Source organism: Halichoeres trimaculatus, unplaced genomic scaffold (genome assembly GCF_033239565.1).
Source record: "Halichoeres trimaculatus isolate MK-OKI-2021-1 unplaced genomic scaffold, fHalTri1.1 fHalTri1_scaffold_16, whole genome shotgun sequence".
In the NCBI taxonomy this organism is placed as follows: domain Eukaryota; kingdom Metazoa; phylum Chordata; class Actinopteri; order Labriformes; family Labridae; genus Halichoeres; species Halichoeres trimaculatus.
In genome coordinates this window covers 20590158-20600935 of record NW_027437194.1, presented here as the reverse complement: position 1 = coordinate 20600935, position 10778 = coordinate 20590158, and the positions used below count along the sequence as shown (strand labels likewise).

Below are 10778 nucleotides of genomic sequence, written 5' to 3'. Positions count from 1 at the left end.
TAGAGAAGTGGGAGTGACGTCCCTTCCCAGTAGCCATGACATGCATTTAACTTGAAAGGTTAAATAACCCTCAGGTGGGAATGCAGCACAGCAGGACAGAGTCTTGTGTTGATTTGAACCATACATGTACAGCTATGAAAATTCAATGATTCTTACAATTGTGTTCACTATATTTGGCATTGAAATTAATACTAACATATAAATCAGCACAATAAGACTAACTATGATGATAAATACCATGTCTGAGAAACATTTATTAGAAATTTGTTCAAGTTTTATAGTTTGACCCATGTTCCATATGTTAACACAAAGGAGGCAGGTATTATGACCTCTACTGGCCAGTCAATCCAAAGAGCTGTGATTTTTTCTACCTAATAGTTAACAACTTATGACATTCAATATATGATTTGTTGTTGCAACAGATTACATGTAGTTTCCTTTGCATTTAAATGCAGCACTACTGCTCCTGCACGCCATTTGTAAAAAATAATTAGTAGCAATCTTTTTGCACCAAAGCTTACTTTTTTTTTTTTTTTTTTTTTTTTTAATAGCCATTTTGAAAATACTTCTATTTTTAGACATTTTTACCCTCTAACATTATAATTTTCTGTTGTGTTATTTTTCAGACTTATTAAACCACACACAGGAATTTAAAGTCTGTATTTTACTTTCGTCTCAGTAGGTTAGTGATGGGACTTTGGTCTTTTTTAAGACACCCTGTTCTTATGGCCTGGTTGCCATAAAAAACGTTGGCTCTTTTGGCTCCCAAGTGGCTTTTCAGATTTTTTGCTGCCTGAATTAATTTATCACTAAAATAATGTAAAAAAAATAATTAATAATGTCAAAAAACACACTTTAACACATATTAAAAAAAAAAAAAAAGACAGAAAGAGATAAAGAAAGAAAGAAAAAAAGAAAAACAGCTCCTAATCAGAGAGCTGGATCCCATCTTTCACATCAAAGAGCCTGCCCAAGAGCTGGATTGTTCACAACGGACACATCACTGTAGAAGTTATGTTTAGCTAGGAGTTATAATTGCCAGTAATTCCTGGTGCACACAAACTTCATGTCACTCTTGCAGCTCTTGCATCAGTGCCCAAGTTGCCACTGTTAACACAAACCTGAAGAAGAGGTGAAACTAGTGACTAAGGGTAAGATGATAGAGAAAAAACAGTCAGTTCTGTAATTTTGTGTTTTTAGACTTTTTAATAATTTATTTGTATCTCTGATTCTCTTTCTTTCCCATTATCAGTTTCATAGTTTTATTTTCAGTTTTAGCGAACCACAAGTGAACATAATGGCTTTTACAAAAAATCATATGTGACCACCAGGAGATTAATACAGACCAGTAACAGCTGGTAATCAGAATTTTGTATCAATAACACAAGAATAACAATCTGCCTTTTCTCCCTTGTGCATGAATTTTCCAGAAACAAGTGGCATACTGTGGTGCATATTATAGTGTCATTTAAAGATAAAGAGAAGAATTAAAAAAAAAAAAAAAAGGCATGAAAATTGTATAAATGTCAGGAATTTGCTACAGGTTATGTAAATGTTACCCCCCTTACTGATTTTTTGAAAAGGTTAGTTTTGGCAGCTAGCAACCTAGCCTGACCTTAATTAACTTATTTAATAAAAGACTGTGGAGCATACAAGAGTAAGTAAACACATAAAATACACAGTGTATTCTTTTTTTATAAAGCTAAAGCTAAAGCTTTTATTTTTATTTTAAACTATCGCAGGTTATTTGCATTCTTAGGTGAAGATGCTTTGCTATCTTTCCATTTGGGCTCATTATATGATGAAACCTCAGGATAATACAGTTCATCTGACCCAACAACTGTTGATTTTAGATCATTGAGTCACACATGTTACACAGGATTTGTAAGTTTTTGAGTCATCCATACTACACATGGTGGCATCATGCAGTTCAACTTAAAGAAACAGCAGTCATATGAGAATGAATATCTATACACATTAATGTATTTCTGAAAAAAAATCAGTTTCAGCTTCACATGTAAGTCTTAAAATTGTAAAAAGGCCTACTTCCCTAGTCTTTGGAGTGGCGTTTCAGTGCTCCAACTGTATTCATAAACGCGTTTCACTGACAGCCAATCAACAGCGGCACAGTGGGCAAACGCTGTGACGTTGTCGAGACTGGATGTGTGCAAATCAGCGTCGGCCAGCGTGCAGGGAGGAACCAATCAGCGCGTTCCAACGAAGAGCGGTTTAACCAATCGCGAGCCTCCACGATTGGGAAGAAGTGACGGCTTATATATGGAGAGAGGACAGTTCATTCAACATCACTTCACAGAGGAAATTACAGAGAAGAAAGACACGAGAGACACGTTTTAGAGAGAGAAGGCAGTACCATTCGAAGCCATTCATTTACTGACTACGAGAAAGGTATGTGAAAATGTTGATTTAAATATGAAACTGCCTTTAGTTAATAATCTGATATTTTTATCCTCCTTTGACGTAGTTTTGAAACATTTTCATTACGGCTATGCTAGCTATGCTTATGATGTATTCAATTTAAGTTGACGACAGCTTTTAACACAAAAAGCCAATGGAATGACATAGTAATATCCTATTACACAAAAAACGCCAATATGTTGGGTTTATGGGGTAAGCTATGGTACCCTGCATGTCTGCTATCCACGCTAACGTGGTTCAGCTAACTACCGGCGGATGAGAAAAAATAGGGTTGCACATTGAATGAGGCGGTAAGGCTCCACCCAGTTTACCCATGTTCTTTCAAGACTTGGAGATTTGACATTTTCTTATTTCTTTGGCCAAGCCTCTCTTACATAATGTAGCTAAATCCTGAGGACATGACAAGCAGCTGTAGCACTAACTTTAGCTTGATTAGCAGGACTGCAGGTGCTAGAGTTAACATTTTCTCATGGTATGTGCTTTTTTTCCTCTGCAGATTTTTTTTGTAGGTCTGATCTAAAGCAAGCAAAGATGAAGCTGTTGTGGGTTCTATTGCTGGTGGCCGTCACCGCGAGAGGGTCGAGCAGTTCTGACGACGATAAGAAGGAGAGTGTAGGGACTGTGGTTGGCATCGACCTGGGGACCACCTACTCATGGTAAGCAGAGGATGATCATGCTACTGTAATAAGTATGTAACACAGAGACATGGTGCCAGTTATTAATCATTTCTGAAATATTCCCCTGCAGTGTTGGAGTGTTTAAGAATGGACGTGTGGAGATCATCGCCAACGACCAGGGTAACCGCATCACCCCATCATATGTGGCCTTCACCAGTGATGGCGAGCGTTTGATTGGTGATGCCGCCAAGAACCAGCTGACCTCTAACCCTGAGAACACCGTCTTTGATGCCAAAAGATTGATTGGCCGTACTTGGGCAGACTCCACTGTGCAGCAGGACATCAAGTACCTTCCATTCAAGGTAAGCTTGTATGCTCAATAAAGTCAGTTATAGAGTAAAAATGTATAATTACTTTTGGACAGCAATTCTTTGTTTGTGATATTGACTTGTGTTTCTCTTCAGGTAACTGAGAAGAAGAGCAAGCCCCATATTCAGGTCAACATCGGTGGTGGTACAATGAAGACATTTGCCCCTGAAGAGATCTCAGCCATGGTGCTGACCAAGATGAAGGAGACTGCTGAGGCTTATCTGGGCAAGAAGGTACAAAAATAATGAAATAATCATCAAAGGGTGTACCACTTCTTATTAGATAATGCAGATTTAATCTAATATTGTCATATTTTCCTCAGGTCACACATGCTGTGGTCACTGTGCCAGCTTATTTTAATGATGCCCAGCGTCAGGCCACCAAGGATGCTGGAACTATTGCTGGCCTGAATGTCATGAGAATCATCAATGAGCCGTAAGTGTCTTGCAGGAAATGTTTTTGCATGATGACTTCTTATAATTTTATTCTTCTTTTCACTTTGTATAACATATATTTCTCTTATATTATTCCAGAACTGCCGCTGCCATTGCTTACGGCCTGGACAAGAAAGACGGTGAGAAGAACATCCTTGTGTTCGACCTGGGTGGTGGTACCTTCGATGTCTCCCTCCTGACCATCGACAATGGCGTGTTTGAAGTGGTGGCCACCAACGGTGACACCCATCTGGGAGGTGAAGACTTTGATCAGCGTGTCATGGAGCACTTCATTAAGCTGTACAAGAAGAAGACCGGCAAAGATGTGCGTAAAGACAACCGGGCTGTGCAGAAGCTGCGACGTGAGGTTGAGAAGGCAAAGAGGGGGCTGTCTGCCCAGCACCAGGCTCGCATTGAGATCGAGTCCTTCTTTGAGGGAGAAGATTTCTCTGAGACCCTGACCCGTGCCAAGTTTGAGGAGCTCAACATGGTAAGTCATATTTAAAGTATGTAAATGCACAAGCTGTAGCGTCTTGATGCTTGACAAAACGCTAAAATGTGTCTTTATTGTTTCAGGATCTGTTCCGTTCCACCATGAAGCCCGTTCAGAAAGTGCTTGAAGACTCTGACCTGAAGAAGTCTGACATTGATGAGATTGTCCTGGTTGGTGGCTCCACCCGTATCCCCAAAATCCAGCAGCTGGTGAAGGAGTTCTTCAACGGCAAAGAGCCCTCAAGGGGAATCAACCCTGATGAGGCTGTGGCTTACGGAGCTGCTGTACAGGCTGGAGTGCTTTCTGGAGAGGAGGACACCGGTAAGTCATGGTCGTGACTCTTTGTTTTGGCTATTCCACCAAAACTGCTGTTATTTTATTGCTTACTTAGGCATCTTCTGCTCTTTTAGGTGATGTGGTTCTTCTGGATGTGTGCCCCTTGACCCTTGGTATTGAGACTGTTGGAGGAGTGATGACCAAACTGATCCCCAGGAACACTGTTGTGCCCACAAAGAAGTCTCAGATCTTCTCTACAGCTTCAGACAATCAGCCAACTGTCACTATTAAGGTTTATGAAGGTAAGACTTTGACATGTCAGATTGTGAATGTAGAACATCAGAATTTAAACATCTTGAATTTGTTTTTGCAAAGAAAGTAAGCTTATTTATTTATTTTTTCCTTAGGTGAGCGTCCCCTGACTAAGGACAACCATCTGCTGGGCAATTTCGACCTGACTGGCATCCCACCTGCCCCTCGTGGTGTCCCACAGATTGAAGTCACCTTTGAGATCGACGTCAACGGTATCCTGCGTGTCACTGCTGAAGACAAGGGCACAGGCAACAAGAACAAGATCACCATTACAAACGACCAGAACCGCCTGACACCAGAGGACATTGAGCGCATGGTAAACGACGCCGAGCGCTTCGCCGATGAGGACAAGAAGCTGAAGGAAAGGATCGACGCCCGCAATGAGCTGGAGAGCTATGCCTACTCTCTGAAGAACCAGATCGGTGACAAGGAAAAGCTTGGCGGCAAGCTGTCGGATGAAGACAAAGAAGCCATCGAGAAGGCTGTGGAGGAGAAGATCGAGTGGATGGAGTCACATCAGGAGGCCGAGCTGGAGGACTTCCAGGCCAAGAAGAAGGAGCTTGAAGAGGTGGTGCAACCCATTATCAGCAAGCTTTATGGCAGTGCAGGAGGACCACCACCAGAGGGCGCTGAAAGCGAGCAAGAGGAGAAGGATGAGTTGTAGGCTCTTCAACTCATCTGTCACCCCTTACCTCTCTGTTAGTGGCACCTAGATGTACATAATAGACTGATGGGACTCAAATAGTGAGAGGAATGGTTGGGAAGGGGTGGCGATAACGAGCAACCGAACTGAATCTTCTGAAAGACTTTAACAATAAGTTTCAGTGTGCGAGAGGTGTTCCTTCGCTACAAGGCGGAGATATTTGTCGGCCTGGATACAAGGCTTTCTGCTGCTGTTCTCAGGCAGTCCTGATGGGGTTACGTAGTTGGGCAGGATAACGTGGGTGGGTGGGGTTCCGGGGTTCAGATGTGTATGGGTCCATTGTGTTGGAAGTCTGTGGGGTCAAGGGCTCATTATGACCACAGGCAAGGCTAAAAGTTATTTATTGAATCTGGTCGTACTTCTGGAATCACATTGAAATAAATGTTTGATATAAAATATCACTTTATGCTTTGTCTTTGCATTTATTTTTAGATTAAGTCATTCTTAAACACTTCTTTTTCTACAGAGCTCACCATTGTATGTTTTATTATAAATGATACAAAATAGACATCTTGTACACAGTTTATTACGACTTTGTCAATGAATTTCATTATGTAATAACTGTGACAACACAGTCATTATGAATGACACCCTGGGTGTCCATCCCTCCAAACACAAAAGCCAAATGAATTATCTCTGAGGCTGCCTGGCTACCATCTTTCTTCTCATCTCCATCCCCCTCCACATGCACACGCCATGGTAATAAACACATGGAGTGGTCCAGGCGGTTGGGTGGTATATCGCCCTCAAACTTCATAAGGATCCATCTGCTCTTGTCTGCAAAAAAAGAGGGACACAGATTCAAGTCAAACAAGCTTGAAAACTGCAAAGATATAATGTACAAGCTAAAGTAAAAATGACAGATTTTAGGGCAGTACCAGTGTTGAATCTGTACATGGAGTTGCTGGCCCCATCTGCAGTCATCCCCCCAAAAATGTAGATATTCTCGCCCAGTGCCAGAGCTGAGTGAGCTGCTACTCCTTGAGGGATGTCTCCTTTGGCTTGCACTTTCACCCATTTCATGCTTCCTTTAAAATATATAACACATTTTTTTTAAAATATAAATCAAGAAACATAACACACTCAAGTTCTAAGGCTTTACATGCTTTTACATTATCATAAATTAAAAGCTGAGATAAATGTGAGAAATTCTGAAATTAGGCTTACTTGAATTGAGTGCGAACATATCACTATGAAACTTGTCCCCAGCCATGCCTCCATGGATGTAGATCTTTGAACCTACAGCGACAATTACATGACCATGTCTGGGTGACGGCTGTCTGCCCTGTGTTTCCGGTTGGGACCAGGTAGAAGATACTGGAGAGGGGTAGGAGTGGAGGTGGGGGTGTTAATGTCATTTTGGCGTAGAATACATCCGTAAAGTACAGAAAATCTGTTTTATTTTTTATCTTTATGCTTTTACAAAGCATTTGACTGCACTCTGACCAACCAGTACACAAAAATTAAAGATTTTAACATGTAACATGTATGGTAACTCAGTCTCATGACAATTACCAAGATAATGGTTAAACACAGGGTCTCTGAGCTGCAATATTTTAAGAAATTGGAGTGTTTTTTTGTTTTTATTTTGACTTTTTTTCAAAGTTTAGAGAAACAAATGTTCTCTCTGTAACATAAAAATTCAACTTTTTCAACTTTTTATTCATCTTTTTTTCCAGTTAACACACAAAGGCCCACAAACTGGAGGTGCATTTCCCTTACACGTTTTTATCTTTACAAACCCTGTATAACCCAATTTTCAGCAGATTGAAAATGTTTGTCATTCTAATAGTCATGTTTAAAAATATACTGTTATACTGTGCATTACACAAGATCACTAAAAGTAAAACACAAATGAAAACTAACTCGATACAATGGGCTTCTAAACGTCAAAAAATGTGTTTTGTGATATAGTCTTGCAGAGATTTTCTCCATGACTGAAATAGCTTTAACTCTTTTTTTCATTTGCACAATGCACAGGGGAAGGGACACAACCCACACAATAACACATTGTTGTTATTGGTTTTGCAATAAAAAGGAAAGTTCTCTGGGAGGAAATGAAGTCACTTTTATCTGACTTTATCAGGCACTTCACCCAAACCTTCCCCCCCGAAGAGTGAAGGATTACATTAAATTCAAAGTAGAGGATTTGTTGTTTGTCTTAAGAATATTCCTCTAAAAATTAATAACTAAGATGTAACAGTCAAACTTCCTTCATTCTGGGCTGTTTGTTATTTCATGGCCTGCTTTGAATGATTCTAAAGTAAAAAAAAAAAGTCCTCCAATGATTTATTTTCCATATGTTGTCATAAATAGGGTCAACAAACTTGTTGCTTCCAATTTATTTGGCATAAATTTGTGTGTGTTATTTTATTTTTCATTAGCGAATCACTTTCCTACATAGATTACCAACTGTAGATGGATAGCAAAAGTTTCTTTAATTATGCTGCTTGATTGGACCACTTTAACACCTGGTTTGAAACATTTGTTGAATTAAAACATGTAAAAAATCACTTGTGGGATTTGTAGATGGTGAATATGTGCAGCTGAAAAGAAAATGAAAAGCCAAACCTGTGTCAAAGACATGAAGTGTGGTGTCAGACACAGGTGCAGCTCCCGCCTCCCCACCAGAAAAGACATACAGTTTGTCTCCCAGACAAGCAGAGCTGGTGTGGTATGTTCTGGGACTGGGGGGTTTGCCGTTAGCTGATACTTTGCTCCAGTGAGGCACATTTTCTGAAACACAGACATCAATGTCAGGTCACTAGACATTAACACTGGTTACAAAGAGGTACAAACACAGAGGAGTGGTGTGTAGGTTTTCACTGCAACAAAACACTAGACCAGATATTTTTTTTTATACCGACTAGCAATCAGTAAATGTTTTACTGATGAAGCAGAGTGAATTGATGAAATCAACGGGGTGCCGTTCTACTCATGCATATAAGATTACCAGATTACCTTGAATCAGTATTTACCTGTTAGCAGCAAATGCTGGATACAGTTACGATTGCCACTCTGTTGTGCCCCTCCAAACACCCACAAGCTCTGAGGGAAGCTGTCGGGCACAAAGCTGCAGTGTTCATACCGTGACTCCAAACCTTCCCACTCTGGGATGTCCCATTCATAATTATCTGGGGGAGCAAAGAAAGCTTCATGATGTAGATGATTTTAAAGGTGTGCACATCTTGGCTTTGAGAGGCAATTGTCTGATCCAGAAAGTTACTAGAAATAGTAATGTCTCAGAGAACAGAGACCACAGAAACCTCATACACCATGTACTCCTGTAAACTTAGTCACTGGATCAGAACTCTTTAAGGTCATCTCCACAGCAACAGCTGTGACCTTGTCATCACCAGACGGCAGAGACACTATTGAGTCAGGGTGGGGATGAAGTACACGCGTTTACACACACACACAAAGACACATAGCACACACACCCCTTCAGACTCAGCGCCTTCTTGGTTGATGTTTTAATATTATTTGCGCTGTCATATTCCAAGACAGCTTCTTTTTTTTCTTTTTTCTTTACCTAGATTTATGGTATGTGAATGTGAGAAACTTCCACTTGGGTTCGCCCCTCCAACAATAAGGATCCTTCCTTTTCCTTCATCTGCAGGTGGGATAAATGTGCAGGTGTGACCCACACTAACACCAGGGGCACTCCCTCTGGGTATCAGCGAATACCTAAAGACCAAAAATTGTTCAGATAAGTGAAAACTTGATCTTCAGATCTAAATGTAACTATGTAGATTGAATTTCCTTACCAAATTCCTTCTTTTGGTTTATCTATTGGTTCGAGCACAGGGAGAAACTCCATGGCTGTCAGAGAAATGAAACCAGGTGGGACTTGCAGCCAGTATTGACGTTGTGTTACTTCACCAGGGATCCATAATAAAAGCACCTTCATCAGCAGACGGCATCCATAGAAGCCATTCGGTTTAATTTTGCCAAATGGCGAGGCATCCAAATATTAAGCACTTTCTGTATGAATTCTTTTACGCGATAGGTGAAGATCACCGAGTAAAACGCAGCTGTAAAGAGCTATGAAATTCACTTTGGTGAAATAAAGCTCAATTTATCTTACAAACCAGTAAATTAGAGAGGAAAACGTTATGCTGTCAATCTCCTACTTTTTAACTCTTAACATATGAAGAGCTTCCTCCTCACTAACCTCTTCTTCCGGGTGAAAGAGCGGCCAGACCATAGACTGTATAAAACAGACAGGCAGACGGGCCAGACAGATCCGTGGTAAGGCGTTATTCGGCTGCACCACTGAAATGTGTACTCACAACTGAGACTAAAAAAAGCTAACTACAAGCACTCAATGCTCGGTGTAAGCATTTCACAACAGCAACAACACAATAGTGAATCTTTACGTTTTCTAGGTTTACAGGTGCAGGTTACGAACGTGCTATAGTTCTCTGGCGCGTGCGCACTGTTTACTTAATGTGACAGTCATTCCCTTTGTTGCCAGATTGGACTAATTTTTAAATTTTTTAGGCTATAAAGTACAGCATTGGGTGGGCTATAAGATTTGGACTGATTAGTACAACATTTTGCAGGTTTTTAGAAAGAATTCGGGGGCAATATTAACAAAATTGTTGTCTCACACAGAAAATTGATCAGAAAATCTATCTATCTATGATAAATTGTGGATTTTTGGTTCATTCAAAAAAAAAAAAGTGCAACTGTGTGTTCAAGACACGTTCTTTATTAGACATGTAATAGTTTACAGTTTTGACACACGTTTGGTGGGTATTTATTGAGGCTGACAGGTTTTCTTTGTGTTGGACATAGGTGTTGGACGGTGTTGGACCGAAAAGTGTCAGTCAGATCTGGCAACCCAGGCGACAGCCATCCCAGGTGAAAAATCAAACTCCGTGATTAGCATCTATCATTGAGTCCAGAGCGGTTGGAGTAACATACCATTTAAGACGTCTTTATTTTTCGTTAAAAAAAAAAAAAAAAAAAAAAAACCAAACAAACTAAACAAAAGCTTCTGTCTCTTATTTAGAGAAACAAATGAATGCCTACGCTGTGAGTAAAGCCAAGTTCAGACTTTTTTTTTTGACCTTAAGAAACTGCGTCACAATTCAAACTAAATTCCGCCCGTTTTGATGAAAAATTGAAGTTTA

At 40.2% G+C, this 10778-nt stretch overlaps 3 protein-coding genes across 3 annotated transcripts in view; 2 read left to right on the top strand and 1 right to left on the bottom strand.

Moving 5' to 3' along the window:
- The first annotated feature begins 2249 nt into the window (after window positions 1-2249).
- hspa5 (heat shock protein 5) lies at window positions 2250-5981 on the top strand. The gene is made up of 9 exons (XM_074690206.1): window positions 2250-2406; window positions 2933-3092; window positions 3184-3415; window positions 3518-3655; window positions 3745-3857; window positions 3956-4346; window positions 4433-4670; window positions 4760-4927; window positions 5033-5981. Exons 2-9 carry the CDS (start codon window positions 2968-2970, stop codon window positions 5599-5601), a joined length of 1974 nt encoding a protein of 657 aa, XP_074546307.1. The 5' UTR covers window positions 2250-2406; window positions 2933-2967; the 3' UTR covers window positions 5602-5981.
- A 109-nt stretch (window positions 5982-6090) lies between these two features.
- On the bottom strand, window positions 6091-10083 carry rabepk (Rab9 effector protein with kelch motifs). The gene is made up of 7 exons (XM_074690215.1): window positions 9408-10083; window positions 9173-9327; window positions 8619-8774; window positions 8212-8376; window positions 6808-6957; window positions 6519-6668; window positions 6091-6417 (listed from the first exon to the last, which is right to left on the bottom strand). Exons 1-7 carry the CDS (start codon window positions 9548-9550, stop codon window positions 6191-6193), a joined length of 1146 nt encoding a protein of 381 aa, XP_074546316.1. The 5' UTR covers window positions 9551-10083; the 3' UTR covers window positions 6091-6190.
- Window positions 10084-10612: 529 nt separating this feature from the next.
- Window positions 10613-10778, top strand: part of LOC141805269 (regulator of G-protein signaling 3-like) — an 86321-nt gene continuing 86155 nt past the window's right edge. The window contains exon 1 of the mRNA XM_074690214.1: window positions 10613-10680. The gene's annotated coding sequence lies outside the window, so the exon portion shown is untranslated. The remainder of the gene's footprint in view (window positions 10681-10778) is intronic.